A 23,592-nucleotide genomic window follows, 5' to 3' on the forward strand; every position below is an offset into this window, starting at 1 on the left:
TACTTTTTTTTTCTGTTAGAAGGAGAGAAAAAAAAAGAAAAGGGAAGAATAAAATGTATGCTTTTCTTTGATTACTAAAAATATTGAATCCTTTTAACCCCTTCATATGGGTCATCTGAGAAATGAACTTCCGTGCTTCCCTCTTTTGCTGGAGGTTAATATACCAGAGGTTAGGCAGAGTGGAGCAAAAATACCGGAATGAATATTCACAAAATTATTCTCAGCATATTTTAGAAGTTGCCTTTTAAGCATAGCATTTTACACCTTAGCCACCTAACACGCATCCCTGGTTTTCACTGTCTGGGGGATCCCTCCTGGAGTGCTGGTGAGGGCCCGATCCCACCTCTCGCTGGAGGTGCCAAAGGCACCGGTCACAGGGAGCAAAGTGGGAGTGCAGTCGGTGGGAATTCTGCCCAGGGAAAATGAACAACAGCTGAATAAATATTACAGGATAAGGCCCCGTCCTTGCGATCATTCTGCGGAGGTTCCCACTCAGCATCTCAATTTTTGTGCGAGATGAGACGGGTGAAAGGCACTGCTCCCCCGTCCCCATGCATCCCTCCAGCCTGCTCCAGTTTCTCTCTGTCCGGAATCGCTGACCATTGCCAGGTCCCCAACAGGCAGGGGCAAGGACCAAGGGACCCCAACCTAAGCCCATCCTCAACGTGGTGACTTGCCATGCTTCCACCCCTCTGTGCAACCTAAGAATTAGTGATGGGCCATCACTGTGGTAGGGCTGAGCACCTTTTTTAGAGCACCCATTGCCAAAAGAAGGGGTGAAAAACCTGCATACAAAATAAACAGGATTCCAAATTTCAAAAACATACATAAAGACGCCCCAATCGATTCAAGAAATTAAATTAAATTAGGATTTGTGACCTTACAGCTGCTGTTTCTGTATCCGAAGGCAATTTTTAAAAGTGTGAGCAACTATTTGTGTTTCCCTGGAAAGGAGCGCAGGTTAAGCATCGCAGTGCCGTCTCTCTGCTGGCTCTAACTGCTGCTGGGGAGGTGCGTTACGGCCTCGAGTTGTGCATTTGCAGAGAAAATATCACACCGGCCAGATGCTCAAGTCTGCTCTTTCTGTGCAGAAAACCCCACGCACGGCGAAATACCAGGAAAGAGCTCGGCACATTTTTTCCGACGCTTGGTAGAAGTTAGCAGCGAAGCACGATCATTCCAGTTGGGATCAGATGAGCCATTAGCCATCAAAGTCCTAAGTCTAATTAACCCCCCAAAATTGACTGACAAAGATCATTCCTCTTTTATGCTGCCTAACTGGTTGTATGTACGCCGGGCATGCAGTACCTAAGTCAGATGCCGCTTTGTTATAATTAGGGCAGCAAATTTTGTTTTCTGTTTGGTACTTGCTGTTACATATTGCATGTAATGTATGGCACTGTTAAGGGAAAAAAATTGGAGTCAAAGTGCCTGGAAAGTTAGGTCTGCTCTGTAGCACTGTGAGATTGTTGACATCTGCCGAGGTTGGAGAGCTCAGTAAGCAGGAAATGGGGTGTCACTCTGAGTGGTAGTTTACCATTATCCTGGCATCCTAATGAAGTGTCTGCAGTGCACAGAGCTTCTGGATGGCATCTTAACGCACGGCTAAGCAAAAGCACTTCTCTCCTTGTCACTGTCATCCATCTGCCTGCACCCTACTGTAGCCAATGGGATGGAACCATGCTACAATGTGCTATAAGCCATTTAGAGTTGCACATTGCATAATCAGTCCCATCAAATATGTAAAAAATGACTATTATTGGTTATTTCCCTCAAACTCCAGCACCTGGAGTTTGATCCATTAAAGTTTAACTTTTTTAAGTGCTGCTTTTTCCCATTAATTCCACATATATTTTTGTTAAATGGGACTGAGTTGCAGACTCATTGTCCGGGGTCTTGCTAATGGATTGCAAAAGTTGTATGAATATTCATTGCAAATTCCACTTTATATGGCATAGGATGAATTTATCAATTGCCCATATAGAGAGGTTTCGTGCAATTCTCATTTTCTTTTGCAACATCTATTTCTGAGGCATTAATCAAAAGTAAAATCAATTTGGATCACAAATTGGTTATTTTCCTTATAGCAAACATTAGTTAGTTTGAATACTTTTTATAGATTTTTTTTTAAAGCAAGAAAATATTTTACAACGTATCTTCACGAGACAATTGCCAGTGTACTGCAAGTGATTAAAATTGGGACTTTTATGTTGCATACAGTAACATTAAAATATCCTGACATTGAAAGTGATACGGATAATTTATATATACATATATATATATATATATATATACACGCACATAAAAATCCGTGTATTTTACCCAGCATGACTTCCAGAATATGAAGACTTAGCAAATGAAAGCAGAGTTTTTAAGTAAATTTTCATTTCCTGATAACACCAAAGCTATGAAGGACTACGGTTAAGCATTGTGTGACAGGACCAGCTTCTAAAATGGGCAGGAGCGAGATGAATTGGCTAAGTCGGGTGTTTATTTATACAAACAAGAGGGCAGAACATAATTTAGTTGCATCAGGAATTTTTCACAGACATTAAAACTATAGCAAACATAACAGCGGGGATGCTTGCACAGCAGCACAGTGGGGAAGCTCACAGAGCGTCTGCCCACACTACGGCTGGCTGTAGCCAGCGCCATAAGTCTCACAATTTCATTAGCACTCGAAAATCCACCTAACCCACTCAGTTCCGATTAAAAAAATAAAAAAGAGCGAGAAAGAAAGAAAGAAAGAAACCAAAAAAGCCCCAAACAAGGCCTGTCTTTTTCTCGGTAGCTGAATCAGTCGTGAAATGTTGGAAAAACTCTTGGCAGACAGCTTTTTGCTGTAGCAACAGTGTATGACGTTTTAACCACAGCAGAAATCTTATCCAAAAATGCAAAACAAGGTGAGAAGAGCCGTGTAAGAAAACAAGAAAACCATACTATTAAAACCAAAAATAGATTAGGTGAGAGATCAATAGTTTGATATTTTATGCAGAATCATAAATCGTTGTTTTTTTCAGCATTTCAGATGTGAGGCTTGACAGCATAAAAAGAAACCATGGCTCGTGATAAAATTAGGCATTAATGTGAGCCATAAATGCCATTTAACACTAAACATGCGCAAGCAGCTGAAATGCCTGGTAAAGGGAAATGGGAACTATAGTAAAACTATACAAAGTAAGTCAGACATGAATAATGCAGCAGGTCTGAGGAGGGTCACGGGTCAGCCTCCAGTACCTTACAAAATAATGAATGCATGTCAGGTTAGAGACATACATCCCTTCCGAGCTAACGTGAGTTATTGGAGATAAACCTTGGACTTCCTGTTCTGAAACAAAGTGGCTTGTTGTAAACATCTACGTCCATTTAAAATTAATGATTAAAAGAAAGATTCAGTGGGATTTGCTTAAGTATTCTTTATGGACATGAGTGCTAAAGGTTACTTTCTTCATTCATTTTTACCCAGCCACTGTTAATGTTACAGACACGTCATGTTTTCTTCTATGCTCAAATGTTTATCCAAAGCTCATTTGCAAAAGCGCTTATATAATATTAAGTGTTTTTTCAATGCATTCTTCATTTAAATGTAAACAAGAGAGCATCTCCACCGTGTTGCTCTGTTAAAGGGAGCCAGCCCTATTTTTAAAGACAGTAACCCAAATTCTAAATATACATTCTATGAAAATATTACATAGAATACCATCTGCGATTCACTTCAGAGTATCTTGATCTGCTGAAATTATCACCTACATCTTTCATATTTTGCCCAAAAAATGCAAAAAGGATTAAATGCCCTCTCATTCTTCCTTTTATAAATGTGATTATGACTACATTTTTCCTTTTGAAATCTTCACAGGGAAAGAGTCTAACTTTCCAAAATAGGAATCTTCTTCAGATATTTTCATCAATTTTCACAATAAAAGAGCAAGATGAAATATAATATTATTTCACTTTATCAGAATTGGTCTCTTCCATTTCCTAGACTTAGCAGGAAAATTTAAGAGCTGTTCAGAGTGTTTTCCTGTCTTTGCACTGTGCAGTGCTAGGCTTCTGAACATAGCACAGAGGGTGATACCTTCTCCATGGCTATTTATACAAACCCATGTTTAAAGATTTTCTCCCTCCATTTGAGCATGGTAAAGAGACAACCGCAGGAAAAAAAATATTCCTACTTAGGAATCTGAAAGGAGAAAATTTCTATGAAATTGGGACTCAAGGCTTTACAGAAGGAAAGTAAATGCATAGGTATTGCAACTGAAACATAAGATCTTGCATCTGATCTGTTAAATATTCCATCAACAAGGTCAAGAGTAAAGACAAGCCCAGCCACTAAAACTGAAGCGAGAGTAATCTTTAATAAAAAAAATGAACAGTTTATCCTCTTCACTTTCTCAAGTGGAAAAACAAATTCTTTTATACTAAAAGAAAATCAACTGTATATAGCATTTTTTTTAAAAAAAAAAAAGGAGGAAAAAAAATAACACAACAATATCAACCATTTTAATGAAAGAGTACCCAATATTTTCATGGAACTATAAAAGGGAGCGAGAATAAGTGTTATGGCAAAAAGCCTGGGCTCAGCAGCTTTGTGTGGGAAATGGTGAAATGTGACTGTGATTTATAATGAGAAAAGGTATCTACAACATACAATTTTCTACCTAGCTGCAAATAATAATTCATAGTGATGTCCCTTCCAGATAAAATACCTTTGCAATGTAGGACTCATGTGGTAAAATGATCATGATAAATGTCAGACCAGTGCAGGTAACGGCTTTACAAACCATTAAGATTAGCTGGCTCTTTTTTTTTTTTTTTTTTTTTTTGATGATAACAGTAACCATGCTGTGACTCGATGTGGTAATAATATCTCAGTACTGATAAATGCCAGAGCCAGGCAGAGGTGTTTATCACTCCCAGTTCAGAAATGCTGACTAAAGTTACCACATGTTGCCTGTTTTTCTTCTTTTACAATAGACTAACAATTAACAAATAGGCTGATTCACAAAATAATTTTATGTGAGATTTCTGTGGATTTTGTACTTTAGCACCTAGCTAAACCTCTCTTCTCCTCTATGTCAGTACCTGTGGCTTTGGTACATTGGGCCCTAAAATGAAGTTATATATCCCTGGCATTCTTTCACTAAATAATTTCTTCGTAAATTAATACTGTTCTTTTTTTATTTCTTTTACAATTATATCTAATGAGATTCTGTTGGGAAGGTAATTACCAAGCTGATATCTTTGTTAATTGGCACAGTGAGCAGAGAGACTTCCTTCAAAAGAGCATGATAAACTTTTACTGTATTAAATTTCCACACAACTCTTCTGTAATGGACAAACAGCAACCTGGTCTAGTGCGTGACATCCTCACCCATGGCATCGGAGGTGGAACTGGATGGTCTTTAAGGTCCCTTCCAACCCAAGCCATCATTCTATGGGTCTATGATCCTATGATTTCCTTCTGTTGAGTTTTTCTCAACAGCAGTGTTTCAGTCTTACTGAAGTCCATTGAACTTTCATGAATGAAAAAAAATAAATATGAATTAAAAATAAGTTGAGTAGCTTTATTTGAAAAGTTGCAGTCAGCAACAGCCAAGGCAGCCCCAGTCTAAATATAACTTTTCTAGTAATATCACAGCATGTGCACACACCATGCCACACAAGTAAAGAGCCGTCAGAATTTGTCCTCATTTCTTACAATAAATTCACTTCTGCACATTTCAGATCATTTTAATTTGCAGTTTCAGTCATATTTCCACTGGACAGATTGCCCATAGGACAAAAATAACCAGTACTAATGGCTTGTGGCAGAAAAATCAAGGGATGACTGGGTTTCAAGACTGTTGGGTCTTGTGCCGTTCAGAAGTTGAGGCTCTCTATATGTCAAGCCAGAGCAAAAGTAAAATACACAGACATTGTATTCTTCATTTGCGTGTAACTTCATCACAACTACTGTCAATTGCGTGACTTTCTATAAACTAGATCCATGTGAAAGATTTTTATTTTTTTATTTTTAACTGGAAAATAAAACTCTTGCAAAGTTCACGCATTGACTACCTTGAGCTTCTGTCTCTTGTATTCATATACATAAATCTTTAAATGATAGATAATATCTATGTATATCTGCATGTAGGAAGTATTATTCCCAACAGGAAATAAGAATATGTGCTGAGGAAAGAAAGAATGTAATCCCATTAATAATTTTGGCTTTTAAATTCAGTTCAAGTGCAGGAAATTTTTGATTTTTTTTATATTTTTTTTTAGGGGGGTGGGGTGGAGTGGGAATCTTTGCATCAGGACACTAATCACCATGTATGCTTATGCAGCACCTACTGAACCAGGGATTCAGTCCTAGGGTAGTGCTAGGGTAATAAGAATATTAAAAAGCAACATATACAATGAATGATAGGTGATAATTAAATCACAGATTATAAATTCAGAAGAGAATACTCAGGTTATCTAGGGCATGTAACAAGCAAGATGTTTTCCCTACATCAGACCTACTGGCACCTTATCTAATCTGTTGCTAAATGAAAGGACAGTTGTACATGAATTTGCTTTAGTTGCAACATCTTATACGAATCAATGCAAAAATCAGTCAAACCTTTTCCCCAAAACTATGAATCATGCAAAAGCAGAAAGGTTTATCTTAACAAAAAGGACAGCAATGTACTTATCACCTCAAAAGACAGTTTAAAGCCCTTAGTTCTGCATTCTTTTATTACTAATTGCAACTTTGAAATACAAATAGTTTCCTATAGAAATTACAGCTGTGGGATGCTGCAGGTATTAGAAAATAACTGCACGGGAATAGCTTTTTGAAAGAATTGATCACCAGAAAACATGAGTAAAAAGAATAGGAAAACATTTTGTATTCTCAGTCTGATAGGGTAAAATGTACAATAAAGGACAACAAGAAGTACATAGGAAGAGTATCCAGCACAGAAGTTGGTTCACTGGATGAATGTAATTCCGAAGTGAAATTCCATTTAAGATATTAGTCTCTTACTACCTGGGGGTCTTAAAGCTTAGGATGACAGCTCATTGGTCTAATAAAATAAAATAAATGAAAAGCATAAAAATATAATTCTGTGAACCAGAAAATGCTTCCTGAAGAATCAGAGAGATTTTTTTCATCATTGTAAGTTACTCTTGCTCTCTATTAAGAAGACTGAAGGTATGATACATTCTGTTTTTAACCATGTATTAATGATGGCTTTTCTTGTTAAGATACCAGGTAGAGTACTGGGCAAAATAATATCCTAATATGGCACTAAAAATATTTTTTCTCTTTTTTTTTTTTTTTTTTCCCTTTAGAAATCCCAGACAATGCCACTCGCATTAAAGCCATAAGGACCTTGGTAAAAAAGCTCCCTAGGCCAAACTATGACACAATGAAAATCCTCTTCGAGCATCTAAAGAAGTAAGTAGAACTCCAGTATGAAATAATTGATAATTTTAAAAGGAATGTGTGTGTGGTGTCCAAATCTTACTGCAAATGTCATCCAAAATACCAAAGATAATTACATTCTTTGGCAAAATGAAGCATGATTTATGACATCTATGCATATCCTATTTCTGCTCAAGAAATCAGTGTCTCCAAGCGAAAGCCCAAATTTTTCCTCTGCTAGAACATGGAACAGTTATGTTTCCTTTGCTGCAGTTAGGCATTATCAGGATTACCCATGAACAAGTATATTGAAGTGGCAAATTCAGCATGTTACAGTGTTCCAGTTTGACTTTCTCCAGCCACAGACTTTTGGATCACCATGTTTCACCACCTAGATCTATAACGCTCAATTTGCATTATGGTTCTCATGATATGCTGAGGCATGTAGTGACAGAAAAATACTTACCTAAGAAAATACATTACAAGCTCTTGTACCTCCTGAGGAAGCTTAAGACAACACAGAACATCTAAAAAATAGTGATGTGTCTCCTAATGCTCCTGAGGCACAACAGAGGCAGAGAAATGACACCGTGCAGATCCACCTTATAACCCCTCTGTGGTTTCCACACTCCTTGAGCTGAGTTCGTAAGACGTGTCAGCCCACAAAGTCAACCCACAGTCTTATGTTCACCTTGGGTTTTCTTCTCCTGTTTCGTGGCATTGCCATTAAACAGCACGTAGACCGCGTGCTCACTCAGGAACAAACCTGGAGCTGTGCTGCTTGCCGAACGGCTGTGCAGAAGTGGCAGACCACAAGATGGGGGCACATGAAGTGAAGGGTGCTGCTGTTCCTCCCCTCTTGGCAGTCCTGCTGTTGAGAATAACTACTGCCATTTTGGCACAGCCACTTTTCAGCCAAACAACCCTTAAAATTGAAGGGGCTAGGCAGGACTGAGGGCCCCATGCAGTCCCTGTACACAGAGAAGTATTTCATCCCAGGAATGATATAATGAATGGATATTAATGATTCCAAATAAAAGACTACTCCAAGCTTATAATGAATGATGCCTTTATACTGACCATTTTTGCTGCATTCTCCTGACATGTACACATAATAGATGTAGATCCTTTATCTTGTTGTGCAGCTTCCAGTTGAAAAGGCAAAATGAAGTCCATATAGCTGTGGGAATGTCCCCGTTTAATTAAGCACGGAAGGATTTTAAACAGTCCCTAGAAGCACTGAGTTTGCCCTTGCAGAAAAACAGTTTTCTATGTATTCCTCTGATGTACCCTGCGCATGCATCCTCTCCTTTAGTGGGTTATCTAGAGAAAGATGAAAATTTATTACTGTCAATGGAGGAATAATAAGGGAAATTATTTCCTGGGAAGAACCTGAGTGCAAGAAGTGGGTACACAGTGGCAGAAGACCTATGCCATATACAAAATTTACTGCACCATATGTGGCATTGATCCTAACCTGAAAAAAGTTTTGTTACCGTGTCTTAGGGGAAAGATATCAGGTATACACAATAAGTCTTTGATCTTATAGTTAAATCACTTGATTGAGACTCTGGAGACCTGGGTTCTGTTCTTGGCTTTGACCGGATGTTCGGTGTGACCTTGGGTAAATCATTTAATCTCTCTGTGCCTTGGTTCCTTGTTTACAAAATGATGATAATGCTTCCTTTGTCTGCCTTGGCTTTTTTAAGCATAATCTGTTTGGGACAGCAATTGTTTCCTGCTGTGTATGTATAGAACAACAAGGAAAATTGGACCAGGACTGGTGTTTTTTTGGGGAAAAATACAGATAATGAATAGCAATAGTTTGTCATACATATATTCACAATACCTGGATTCACTACAACTCTGTAGAAGTGGTGGGAGGATGGCTGTACTGTATAAATAACCATGTGTGTGCTTACCAAGTGTCACTGCAGAAAGCATGGTGAAGCCAGGGGTATACGGATGCAACACAGTGGCACGGAGTGATGTAGGGCAGGAAGATGTGTTAGTTAAGCCATTTGGAGGTCTGAGCATTACGGGTGCAATCTTCTAAGTCTCTCTGAAGAAGGTCGGCCTTCTGTGTCACACCAACACATCCCCAGGGAAGGACAGGACTTTGCTCTGTCAGTATGGAAGCAGCAGTAGAATAGATACTGTAAACACCAAGAAACAGGGAGAAGCTGGTACGTTATCTTGAACTTGGTAGTGGGAAGCCAGGGACCAGTCTGAATGGCCCCATGGCTCCATAAAAGAGAATAAAGAAGCATACATGCATAGTTATTAGTCACAAAATGTTTACATTATAAAACTATAGGCAATGCGCATTTGTTTAAATTAACCTAAGAAACAAAATTACCTGGCAGAGATGACAAAATGGAGAACTAGATCAATGTTAAGGAGATTTCTGGGGAGTCTTTTCCTAGGGAGAAGAGGGGTGCCAATGTGCCCTGTGTGCCAGCCTCACCACAGACCTGCACCTTGGGCCACCGCCTTCAACCAGGGGGCTTGCCCAGTCTAAATCAGAGCAACTTCACGATTCCAAATATTTGAAAAAAAAAAAAATAAGTAGACTGGTTCCATTGGAGGCTTATGACTGCTGTTTCTGTATTTGCTCTTGGACACTTCAGCAGCCTTCTCCCAGAATGCTGCATTTACCCCAAACCACCGAGTACAGCGAGGCTGCGCCGTGGTCCCACTGCAGCGCTCCGGGATGCAGGAGCGGGTCCAGATCAAGCACACGTAACGATGTGAAACGCACTTCAGAAGGGTCCTTCTGTAGAAACCCAGACAAAGCAGCTGATGAGAGAGTCTGTGAGAAAGGCCTGGCAGCAGGGATTAACACCAGTGCCATATATCTGACTTGAACCAAGCCCTCTGAAGTTGCAAGAAGTTGCAGCGCAGTGTATGCAGCCCACAGGAGGGGGATTAAATGCAAAGCCCAGGGTTGCAGTACCTGTTCTTTTAAGTATTTTGCATCTGATGAAAAAAGTCCCCTATTAATCTTTTCATGAAATTTATTCTACTATCATATAATACATAAACAGAAGAAACAAAATAAGGGGCTGGACAGATATACTGCATACCTCTTTCCAGTCTAATACCATAACAAATTGTGTCAGGCTGAAACTAATTACGCCCAACTATTAGGTTTTTAATACCTCTTCCTGAAGACGACCTATTCGAACAAATATTATAGCTTATATATGAAAGAAGAAAACAAACAAACAAAATGAGTAAGGATTTTCTCAAATAAAGGGCTACAGAAAACAGCCTGTTCTACCTGCGGATGTTTAGACAGCATTTACCCGCTGTATGTAGTCCATATTTTTATGTTGCATACATTTGTGAAAACAGAGCCACACTTCCTCAGGACTGGAGCCTCTCCTGTTACTGATTACGAATGAGCTAAATGCAGCTACCAGATAAAAGTGACAGACCGTTCTGGTCCCGTTTTGCAGGCACACACAGGCCATCAGACGATGCAGAAACCTTGCTCTGGCTCTGTGCACAAATGTGAACAGAGAGCAACCCACCCCTGCCCAATAAGTCAGTATTTGTGCCCACTAATTTACTCACACAACTATAATCCAAGCAAGCCAGAAGGAGGACTTTTCCCTCCTTTTCCCATTTTATGATCAGTGCCTTACCTGCTTTCACAGCTCACAGCAGCATCTTCAGGTAGCTGTTACACACCCATTGGGAAACCGAGGCACGAGAGGTTTAAATGAATTAAATACTTGACATAAGCCAGCAGTACAGTTAAAAAAAAACCTGGAGGGTTTAGTGTTTTGTTTCTGTTTTTTGGTTTTGGTTTTGGTTTGTGGGTTTTTTTTGGTATGCTGGTTGTTTTTTGTTATTTTTATGGTCTTTTTTTCCTGTTTTTTTTTTTTTTTTTTTTTTTTTTTTAACAGAGGCCTCTGCAGAAGCACAAAATCCTCTTTTTTCCCCCATCCCCACTGCAAGAGGCAGTGGGGGTGAGGAGGCTGCCGGCACCCTGGCTGTGTCCCCTGCGCTGTGCTCCGAGCTGGCGCGGGCGGCCGCAGCTCTGCTCCAGAAGCTGTGTGCCTGCATTATCCAGCGCTGTGCCTGAGCTAATAAGCTGTGCTTATTAATGTTAAATTAATGAATCTCAGCCTGCTCTGCTTATTAGGTTGAGCTCCGTGCCACCGCGAGGCAGCTCTGCGGCTCCCAGACCCGAGCTGTCTCACATCTGACCAGGCTGGAGCACAGGGCAGCCAAGCTCGGGTCCGCACGTACCCATCCGTGTAGACATCCCTGCAAGGGGATGCACTGCAGGCAAAAGGCCCTCTCATGCTTATTATTTTCCCGCACAAAAGCAGGATAATACGTGTTATTTACCAAAGTATGAAATGGGTGTTGAAATAATTAAACGGGAAGACGGGGCCAGCCTGACGCTACCGCCTCTCCCCCTTACGTGGAAAGCACTGAACCCAGATGCCCAACTGTGGAAGATATTCTTCCAGCAGCAGCATCTGCCTCCTTGGCAGGCACTTCAGGCAAGTTGTCTGGGGAGCTCTGCAGTTGCCTCTTGGTCTATCACGTGGATCTGTTACTGTGGCCTATCTGGCTGCCTTGTCCGGGCAGAAGCCAACTCCTTTTGATTCACCTTTGAATCCAAGAAGCTCCATTTTTGTCTTGCTCCATTTTTCCTGTGCTCTATACGGTGCAGCAAGACGTTTTCAGACGCCATCCAGGCTTTCTGCCCTTCCAGAGGGAGAACGGTGGTTTCCTTTCTGACTGCCTTCCCCCCAGAATTCATCACTCGTAACTGCTCGTATCCACTTTGCTGCAAATAAGCTCCTCATCAAGAGCAGAACTAATTATCCAAGATATACCCACTAACCGCAATATGCTATCTACCAAAAGCAGTAAGTATTGCAAGACTCATGCTTTAGCTGTCTTCCCCCCATGTCCATTGCTCCATGACCAGAGAAAGCATCCCAGCTGAACGACTGACGCACGCACACCCCTCAAAGCGCGCAACACATGGCAGCTTCATTCTGCAGAGCACGGGCTTTTTTTGCAAGCTACGTGCAACTAAGCAGACTTATTTCTACCTATTAAAGATTGGGGAAGAAAAAGAAAAGCCATGCTTAGACAGAAGCCCACAATAGCCCGCACACCAGGCAGCGATGACAATGTGATGACAAGTCCAGCAGCAGTACCCAGAGTTCTGAGGGTAAATCAGAAAATAAAGTTATAGCATGGCAGCCAGTAACGCTAAGCAGGGGATGTCTGCAAACTTTTTTTTTTTTTTTTTAAGTTGGTGGAGGAAAGCTGTAGCAAACATATGTGATTTTCACTTACTAAACTATGTGTCATATCAGCAGTTTCAAGCAGTCTTATATGTTAAACCTAGGCTCGGGAGAACCCTTCCTCCACATGGCAGAAGAACAGATTACATTAAGAACTGTACAAGCCTTTTATTAAATAGAAGCAGGAGACAAATAAACAAGGTAGAAGTTATTTAAGAGAAAAAGCAAGACCCAGAATGGAAGGTCTATGCAACAGATTTCTATACGGGGAACCTCAGAGAACTTGTGAGAGACTACAACCCAAAGCGTGCGATGGGCGTTCAGATTTGCTCCAAGAAAAATGCCCAGATTCAGGCATGTGCAGAACGACAAAGTTCTTAAAAGAAGGCATGAGAAACAAGGAATGTTTCCTGAAACTATTTCCTGAATTGGATCTTTCTTTAGAGTCAGCCAGCTCATGAGCTGCTCTTGCTCTTCAGCAACGGGACAGCAACAGGGAGAAAGGCTGAGCCTTGTTCACACACTTAGAGAGCAGCTACTGGCAATGCGAAGAGGAGAAGTGTCCTTCCAGCAGAGCGAGCGGGTGGCTGGCCAGGGAAGGGAGGCACTCAGGCACCCCGACTGCCATTTAAAGATCTACATGAAGCAAATTGATCACTTTCTAGCTTGAGAAGGGCAAACGTATATTAAGACATGCTCTTGCGCACATGCTTTTCTCTGTTTCAGCCATAGGAAAGTTTCAGGAAGGGGCTGGACCGAGGCCAACACTTGTCCCATTTACTGCAGCTTCCTGGGGTTCATTCTGGGGGAACAGAGAAGAGAGAAATCTATTTCTCTCTACTGAAGTGCATAGTTGTCTACTAAACTCTCCTCTTGTGAATTAGTGACACAAGCAAACGTGCACCAAGCCCCAGTGTGCACAGGACAGGAGCAATAACAATTATTGAATTAAAGGCACAAATTAAATCCAGTCTTCCTGGAGCACCTTTATGCGTTTTCTTTGTGTTCACACTGGGGGAAGGTGTCTGCTGCAGAGGTTTCTGCAGTCATGCCTTGTCCTTCCGGTGGAATAAGAGAGTTTGCAAAGTTCACCCATTCCCTGAAGAGTACATTACAGCTTAGTGGCTTTAAAGAGAAGAATAATGAGGATTTAAAAGTGCATTTTCACCTGTGCTTCCTATTTTCACGAGCCGTATTTAAAATATAAACCCTGATTTTCATAACAATCAGGCAAATAATTACGCTTGGTACTTTTCAATGCTACCAAGCTTCAAAATGTACTGCACTGGTGTATCAGCAAATAACAGAACGATAAAAATAATTAACATAGTTGTAATTTAAATATTTATGATATGGTTGACTCTGTGGCTGTATGGCACCATTGTGCGAGGTGCAGTACACAAATACGGAGAGATAGAGCCCCTGTTTCAAAGAGCTGCCATTGTTCACTCCACATTACTCAGTATCAAACGATCTCAAAAAGCTTTTCAAACATTAATTAAATCTCAGAACTTCCTTTTTCAGGTCAGTAAGTTTTATTATCCCGGTTGTGTAGACAGAGAAAGTGAGGAATGAAGAGGGTAGGGCACTTGCCCACGACTACAGAGCGAACACTTCTCACTTCCACTCTCCGCGTCCTCGCAGCTCCCCCCAGCCCCTCCGCGTCTCCCAGCGTTTGGCCATATGCACACCCTGCGCATGCCTGCATATGGACAGCACATCCCGGGGAAGGGCAGTTACTGCTAAGTGCTCTTCGGTTAATAAAGACCATGTGAGAGCCCTGCTTCTGGTTTGCACTCGCACAAGCCTCAGCAAAATATCGCTGGCAGAGTTAATTTATGTGATTTTGTAACCTCTTAATATTGCTCGGGGTGAGCGTTCTTTTCAACTCAAATGGTTTTTGTTGCTGAAAATTAAGAATGCTCAATTCATTACAAAAGGGCTTTTTCACCCCCCTCCCCTTTATTTATTTATTTATGTATTTATTTATTTATTTTTCTATTTTGAGTGATTGAGCCCTATCACATTAATGTCCAGAACCAGGTCATCAATGGGTAAATTGCAGTGCTTTTCTTTTTTTTTTCTGACTAAAGATACAGGATTTTTCTCACAAAAAGGCTGTGAAATAAATAATAGGCTTGAAGTTTCTTAAGATATTCATTGGAACTTAAAAAAAAAAAAGGCTTTAATGCCAAAATGTCAGTGTTCTGTGCAAAATAATTAATATAACACAATAGGATCTATTCTACTATCGATTGAAAGGGAATTTATGCAGGTAATTCATTAAGGCTAGTGGGAGTTTGGCATGTAAATCCCCCAGCACTTTGATGGGAAAACAGACCCTGATGATTTGATTTCTACTTTTTTCATAAGCTATAAAAAACATGCTTTTCAGTGGGAAATATATAAACAGAAAAAGCAAATACCTGAGCAACTAGGGCAATGGATGCCCCTGTTTTGTGCGACTTCTGAAATGACATTAGACCAAATCATTTTTCACACATTGGAAAAGATGCAACAATCATTTCAATCACTGTGTTAAGAGAATCAATACATTTTTTGCTCCCAGAGAATGCTATTTTACATTCCAACATTTCCAGGTTATCACCTTCATACATCTCTTTTTGTGGTCAAGTGCATGATTAGTACTTCTGACAGCATATTGGCCATTTTCTTATGAAGATCTACAAATTCTTGTAAATAAAAGCCAATCTGAAAAAAAAAAATGAAGAGCAAATCTGTGGACTGGAATGCACCCTACTTGTAATGGGAACAAAAAGCTGGCAATGAAATATAAACCTAAATCACAGCAGAATGACCTACTTTAAGGCATTTGCCAAAGAGACAGTGTTTTAGACAGCTCCTCTGAAGTAGCGTCTTTATGTCTATGCCATCTGCAGATTTATTATTGTGCTTTAGAAAAAAAAAAAAAGAAAGAAAGAAAGAAAGAAAAAGGAAAAAAAAGAAAGAAAGAAAGAAAGAAAAAGGAAAAAAAAAAAAAAAAAAGGAAAGAAAAACCTACAGTGTGCCTGAACAAAACTAAGCTTCATCTATAGAAAGATTCCAGTACTGTGGGCACCACACCCACACCTACTGATGTGGTCCAAGTTTTTTCTTTAGAGGCACCTAATTAAGAAACCCTGACTCATTTACATGGATACGTTTGATCTAAATTACACTCCAAACCACACCAAATTAGGAGCATCTGTGAATGTGAAGTGTTTGTTCCCAGTGCCTGGTAGAATAGGGCCAGTTCTGGACGGCACATGTTCAAGTGACGAAAAATATTTCAGATGTAACATACTTCTGAGACCCACTTTTCCACTAATAATTCATAATGAGTTAAACCAGTATCTCTGCTCGAACAATTATTTCAGGCTGTGAAAAAAATGTCATTTTACTTTTAAAAGGAAGGGGGGAAATCAAATAAAAAGGGGGTGCGCAGTCTAGTTTGGTGGTTTATCAAGGGCCTGAGCGCAACCATTAGCACCATTTAAAGCTGTGTGTATCAGACTTGCATTAATTACTCCTGAAGTCTGAGCTAAAGCAAAGTGCCTATGACTTTGCTGTTCCTATGACTGATTAGTTGCTGTTCGCAGACACCTTCTGCCCTGATGTATGGCCTTCTGCTGCTGTGCCTCCTCTCCTGGACTCCAGGAGAAGGTGTCACCCAGCGAGGTGGCACCACGCACACTGGATAACACGAGCGGATCAAGGCCGCGGGCCTGATCCAAGAGGTGCTGGCATTTTGGGCTTCATCGCTGGTGTAGGCCAGCCATGGCCGTGTGCACCCCAGCAGGCCGCATCCCTACAAATCCGGGTCCTGCAGCAATATAGGGACTTTCACTGCTTCCTCATCTCCGGGACACAGCGAGCAGAGGAGGCTGCAGAAGACACCGGTTGCTGCTTGCAGTGTAAATTGACTAAATAGCCTTTATCTCACCCTAATTTAAGCCCAGAACCGAGCACTGGGTTCCACGCTGCTCACAACTCCCAGTCCGCCAGCGCAATTTGGCACTACTGTCGGATTGGGCCCGTGGTGTTTGGCAGCTACCTTTTATTCTTCCCTTCTTTTATGCTTTGTGAATAGCCTAAGTTACATAATACCAGTGACAATTTGTTTATGGCAAGCATTAGAGTCACTGTTTTATGATTACATTCAAACTTTAAGCCACATTTTGACATCTAAGGATCATCTTGCATTCCCATATATTATATACAATGAAGGTTTGTGTTCCAGTAAGGGGGGGGGGGGGGGGAACTTTATAAATAACATGACTCCTTTTGTCTGAAGAGATTTTAATATATTTGTCTGATCTACTGTTTTTGCAGTAGCTAGAATATAATTTGAATATATTAATATTTTCAGCAACTGTGCTCAGGGAGCCCACTTAATAACTTATGCATGGATATATAGATACACTTCAGACAGAGGTAATGTTTTTAGCCCTTATGTCGGTAATACTTAGACACACACAATGAAAGAGCCTGTTCTTTCCTCCTCTTTGTTGTGGGCATGCATTGTGATGGTATGGAGCCAGTGTTCTTTCTGTTGTCTACACAGCCTGGATTCAATAAGCAGTTATATATGCATATTATGACAATGTGGTCAAGGAAACCAGATTTTTTTACTATACCTTCATGTGCCTGTACAGTATAAAATCTGGTATTTATTTTTCTTGTCCTCATTCAATATGTTAACAAAATCATAATTTGATACAGGTTATGTTCACTTTATAATTAAAATTATAGAGTTAGATGAAAATACAGCAAGATGTTGCTGAATGGAAAATATTTATCTTTTCATACATTACGCATTATGGTGCAATGTAAAATCAGAAATCTGTGGATCGGCTAACTCCAGCCAAGCGTATGACAACTTGCCTCCTCCCCTGATCCACAAGATGCCACTGGTTACCTCTTCTAAGCCAGGATTTCTACACCTATCTCAGCCCCATTGCTAGGTGGCGTGGCCACATCCTCTCCAGAGCTTTGCCACGGTCTTCTGAAATGTTTCTGCACCACGTGCCTGTTGCCTCTGCACAGCCAGGGAGCAGGAGAGGAGTGAGGGGAGCAGAGCTGGGGCAGACCCCACAGGGATGGTCGACTGGGGCTGGGAAACTTGGGAGGACAGGAAAGATGTAGGGAGATACCTCGCAGAAATGCTTCACTATGCTTGTTGGCATGGAAAGGTGGGGAGCAGGACAGGGATGTGCCAAGTAACCAGGAATGGTTCGTGATCTTCACTTTCAGATTAACACAGATCTTAGCATTCTTGTAATTCTTATCCATGCTCTCACTTGGATGCCCTAGGCATACAAGGTGCCCAAACTGGCCCATCTTCAACTGCAAGTTACATATATATATTCATAAGGTATATATGCATATTGCCTATTACTCGAGGATTTTTTTTACCTGTGGACTATTCTCATGAGATGCACTCCTGGAAGTACAGAATGCAAAACATCTAACACCACTTTAAATTCTGCTAAACTATCTTCAGCAAGACAGAACTGAGCTCAGCTTTTGGGTTTCTGTCATTATAACCATCACCATCTGAAGAATCAGTATTTTAGGCTACTTTAGCAGGCTCTCCAGAAATGTTCTGATCACGTGCTATTATAAAAATCATAATATATCTATTAATATGGCATCAAGTAACTTTTGTCTTGGTGAAAGGGATGTTTCAGATACATCATTGTCTCTCAAGATTTAGGGGAAGAAAAAAAAAGGACACGGTTTTCTCTCATATCCAAACATAGCATCAGAGTGACCCAAAATGACATTTCACTTTTTTAAAACGGTGAAATATCATTGTTTCCCTGCTAAAACTAAGGTGTACGAAGACTTCCTAGTCTCTTGACTACACTGCAGAGACTTCTGAATATGCTGGTTCCGGCTTGCCGGCACACATCCTGAAACACAGTTGCTGAAAGAGGTAGGGCTATCTACATCGGGACCTAAAGACTTTGGTAAAGTGTCTGAGGCAGTCAATCCCACAGTCATCTGCAAATAGTATGCATGTGAAAGGTGTTGGACTTAAAAAAGGAACAAATAAGAAAGTCTAAAGCCAGTTTAAAGCTAGGAAATATCGCAGACCTTACAGTGCTACAAAGGGTGCGTCTTACAAAGACACAATATCTGGAAAATCCTGCACTCCAGGCAGTTCGTGCATTTAGTGCAATGGACTATACACGTGCACGAAAAATAAACATCAAGCTAAGGTGAGTGGACAAGACAGACAAAGTGAAAGTAGAAAAGACAATGCTGACATAGTAAATTCATTGCTCAAGGGCAAGTAAAATGTAAATAAGTTTAAAGAAATCAAAGACTCGTGGCACATACTCACTAGTGCATTTAAGAGATATATTCATCCTACTCATGTTCAATATCAGTGCTGAAACAATCGCGATGCTGGGAGGCATGTTAAAGCATCTTTCAGATCTGATACAAACGCAGTGCATATATATTGCACTAGTAGCTTGTGGAGAGCTCAGAACTGAACCCGAACGAGCAGGAATCCTGGTTGAGGTCAGATCCCATACAAAGTCATCTCTGCTGGGCAGACCACTGCAGGAAGGCTTCACTTTAAACAAGATGGTGATAATGAGTAGAAAAGTGTGGGGTTTATATTAAGGACAATTAATAGGCCAATATTCAGGGGGGTTGGGGGATTTAAAAGGACATGAAACAAAACAGTTTATGAAGTAATTGCATATTTAAGGCCTCACAGAAAAGGAAAATGACAGTGAAAGTTTGTTCCCTGGCTTTCATGGGATTCTTTGCCGCATTCTGCAATTTCAACACCAAAAATACTGGTTGCCTCACAAAACAGAACTATTTACTCCTGACACTGGACAAAACCAATAATTTCTGCACCAGAAGCTCTAGACTCTCTAGAAAAGACACGTTTCTGAGCGGGTTGTCTGACGTTCAGCACTCCAGTATGAAATTCCAACCAATTGCTGCTTTGGGGCTTTAAGTCAGAAAGTAAACCTGTCATATCCAGGGCTGAGTTATTTGCTGTCAGCTGGATTACTGTAGCACAAAAGGGCTATAATTGAAGGCTGCAAGAGGTTATAGATTGAGCATAGTCAAAAGCAATAATTCCACTTAGTAAAAATAGATATCATCCGAACTGAGAAAAGTTAATCTCGTACACGGTAAAATTCTGACTCTGCTCTGCTCCTGATCGGTGGGAGGTTTGTCAGTGACTTTAACAGTAATCAGAATTTCACTCTCTGTCAAGAGAGATGCAGCAAAGGGTGTGATGAAGTGAAAGCAAATTTAAAATAACTGTTAACCTGGGGCTTCCAAAATAAATTTTCTGAGCACGGACTGCTGTCTAACTTGGTGTTTTCCTGATGTAGCAATGCAGACAGCCCTTCTGGGGAACAAGGCTTACAAAACTGTGCTAGTGGAGTACAGCTAGGATTTGCAGTAAGAATTTCCCCCCGTAACCACTGAAGCTCACATTGCTTGTCGGCTGGGGTGGGACAGCACCGCTTAAGCATGGAGGGTATCATTGATAAGAAGCAGTTTCAGAAGATCTTTGCTGATTATCAATGCCAGGGCAGACACCCTTCCACCTGAGCCGCTCTTTTGAAAGAAGGGTAGAGATCACGTGGAGAAGAGCATGGTGCTGGCTGGCAGAGGCATTAGGTTTACCAGGAGGAGGCAGAATATAATACCAAGTCTCATTTTCCTTTTATGTTTCTTGCCAGTAAATCTTAAGCAAGGAATGCAATTCATGTGCATCTGTGAACAAGGCTCCACAGGGTTTTCTCTGTGCTTTCCACTGCTTTGGGTGTGTTGGAGAAGGGCGGCTTCTTTCACTGACTTACTAAAACGCCTGGGTTACCAGCAGAACTGGTGGTTCTGCTTTTTGTGCCACGTATTTCTTGTTTGTCCATCAATAAGCGTGTCAAAGCCTCGGTGTCCCCACCTGAAAAATGTTGTTAATAACATTAATCCACTTTTATTAAGTGACTTCAGCTTTATGGAGGAATACCAAATATTATTAAGACAAAGACAAGAGGATAATAAGGAAATGTGTTTTTTCCCTTGCTGACCTAGTTTCTAACCCCCCTTTAAAATCTTCCATTGATTTTAATTATGCTTAATCTAAAGTTAAGCTCTCAAATCTAGCAAACTTAAGGGCTGCTTTTAAGTGAATTTTCTCACCTGTCAAGAGTTCGTCAGGCTTTCTGTGCTACAGTTAGAAGTTTATTTCCAGCCCAGACACCAAGTTGACAGAGCTCTCGATCCACGGAGAGCATCCAGCACGGCTACTGAGCAAGGCGCGAGTCCAAACGCCACCTTGCTCGGCTCAGGCTTGTGTACAGCGCTCTTCACAGAACAATTGCAGCCCTTTTCTCATCAGCGGTAGCCGGAGGCAGTAATAAGGGTGAAGGATATCTATCATGAAAAGTCCAGTGTCAATGTGTTCCCCCAATTTATTTACTGACCTTCAATGCAACAGCCATACTCCTGACCCTCATGAGATGAAGCCTAAGGGGAAATGGCACTGAGCACCAATTCCATATCCTGTTGTTCTGTGGTCTAAATTAAGTGCTAATTAATTACCACTGGCATCTTTGGCATTGCCTGTCAAATTGGATTTAGGATATCCTTTCACTGTTTAAACAAATAGCCCTACATCTAAAGCTAAAATCCCAAGTGCTAGTATTTTCTTTACTTTTAAATTTTTATTTAAACATTCAGCCAGTATCTCCATGGATTTTGCAGGTAGAATTCAAATAAAAGAAACAGGAATTGATATTGTCAATTTTGATTAATAGTCCTTCATTAATAAACATCCTGTTATTCAGTTTCCACCTGCAGTTGCTGATGTTGCCTGGAATCAATTAACTCATATAATTTGATTTACTTTACAAAGACATTTTTGGATGTGCTGTGCCGATGATAAAGGTTCTATATTTATAATTCTTGATTTAAGGGAGATTGTTACTAACTGCTTTTTATTTTTAATATTACAAGGAAATGTAGCTTAAGGCGTTCTTGAATTAAAAATAAAAATAAAAATAAGCAATCTTAAAAGTTAAATATGTATTTATTCATATAAGACTATCTGTTGCCTTCTGAGCTACACAGGCCACAAAAGCAAGCAGAGCCAGGACCTCTGACAGGTTGTGTTTTACAAGAAGCTGGTAGCTCTGCAGGAAAAAAAAATAATAAAAAAAAAAGGAAATAGAATTAAAAAAAAAACATAGCAGAAGTTACATCATCAGCCAAAAATACAGTAAAGGAGTCTATGCATTGTATTTCCATCTGAACATACTATTCTATCTAGTCTCACACTGCCTTTATCACTCCACTTTCCAAACACCTCTAAGAAGTGCATTAGCATCTGCCTAACATCTGTCCCGGGTGGTTTTGTTCTCTCCCATCCTCTCCCTAGGGAGAGACTCATGCTTGCAGTGGTGGTGTGGCTTTAGAGAGGGGCTCGCTGCTGTTTGAGATATATATGCTGCTACACGTGTCCCAGAGAAGGCAAAAACGAATGCCTTGTGAACAGAGCTGCAGCTGGAGTCTGAGATGCTCCTTAGGAAAGTTCATGGCCCTCAGCTGGCTCCTACGAAGTGGCTGTCCCCAAAGAGGCAAGCTGCAGGCTTGATGGCAACTTCCACCGTGGTAGCACGGGCTGGCCAGCTCTCCTCCTCCCTCCAGTCTCATGAGCATTAGTCAGAACCAGTTTGCAGTCGGTCACAAAAAAAAAAAAATTAAGAACCGGGGCAAACTGAGAGGGCGTTGTGCTGCTTGTCAGTGAATGGAAGAACTTACCATGTCGCCCAGCTGGTTGGTCTTCTCATAGTCACATACCAGGAGTTTCTTCAGAAAATGGCCAGAAAAAAAAAAAGAGATGGACCAGAGACTGAGAAGCAAATGAGGGTTCAGATCGATATTTCTCCACAGACCTGGGACAGGATGCCCAGAGACATTCAGTGTTATGGTACAAACACCACCACGCTCCACAAGCCTGTATCCTAGAGGAGTCTGAGTAGACCTGAGTTATGGGCCTCTGAGGAAAAAGGGCACCTCATCGAGGCATGAACTTGAGCACATGGCATAGTCCTAAGCCCAGGAGACAGCAGAATCCCTGGCAGGAATTGCTAACTTGTAATGAGCGCATCTGTTAGCATGGCAGTGCTGGCCCTGCTTTCTGTTCCCAGAACTGTTCATGTACTTGGCAAGATGCAATTATTGATTAACACACAACTGGAGAATGCATCTGACCCACGCTTCCCTCTTCTTCGGGCTCCCTGATGGGGCTGTACGAGGAAGGTAGGAAGCACGTGTGGTTTTGAGGCCTTCTTTGGCCCAAGGCAGGCACCGAGTCACCCTGTCCTCTTTGTATGGCCACAGCTGGCTGTGGAGGCAGCAAGGGGACCTCTTCCAAAGCACATTCTTGAGCCAGGCCCCCACGTTCTGCCTGCGTCACTTCAGACACCCAAAGGTGTTTTTAGATCTTGGCCTGAGTCACCTGGAAAATGAAGACTGTCTCCACAAGCCGGGTACTCCGGGAGGTGTGAGCACGCATGCTCTTCAGAAAGCAGGTCATACAGGTAGCAAAGTTCACCCAATGGTGAAAAGTCTTTATTTTAAACTGTTTTCTTATTAAACCAGGGTAAGCCAGAATAAATGCTTTTCTTCAGCTTTTCGGAGTCTATCCAGCCAACTGTGAACCGATCTTCGGAGCCAGTTTAGTTATGATTTTTGTTTCGGGCTGGACTCCAAGGCAGTTCGTCCAGGGAGGGCTCATGCTGTACGATACGCAGGGGATCCCCTGAGGAAGCCCCTTCTCCAGCGGGTCCCTGTCAGCTGTCCAGGCACTAAATATAGCCACCCAACGGTCAGATTTAAAGGCCAGTCTGCAGAAGAAGACAGCATCGAGCGCTCATT

General features: G+C 41.2%; 1 protein-coding gene across 5 annotated transcripts in view; it reads left to right on the forward strand.

Moving 5' to 3' along the window:
• ARHGAP15 (Rho GTPase activating protein 15) overlaps positions 1 to 23,592 on the forward strand; it is a 331,850-nt gene that overhangs the window by 300,708 nt on the left and 7,550 nt on the right. For all 5 annotated transcript variants that reach the window (XM_080599841.1, XM_080599840.1, XM_080599843.1 and 2 more), the window contains one exon: positions 7,318 to 7,423. In XM_080599841.1, the coding sequence (XP_080455967.1) occupies positions 7,318 to 7,423 (106 nt within the window). The remainder of the gene's footprint in view (positions 1 to 7,317; positions 7,424 to 23,592) is intronic.

This window comes from Anser brachyrhynchus (assembly GCF_964034855.1).
Source record: "Anser brachyrhynchus genome assembly, chromosome: 7".
Taxonomy (NCBI): Eukaryota; Metazoa; Chordata; class Aves; order Anseriformes; family Anatidae; genus Anser; species Anser brachyrhynchus.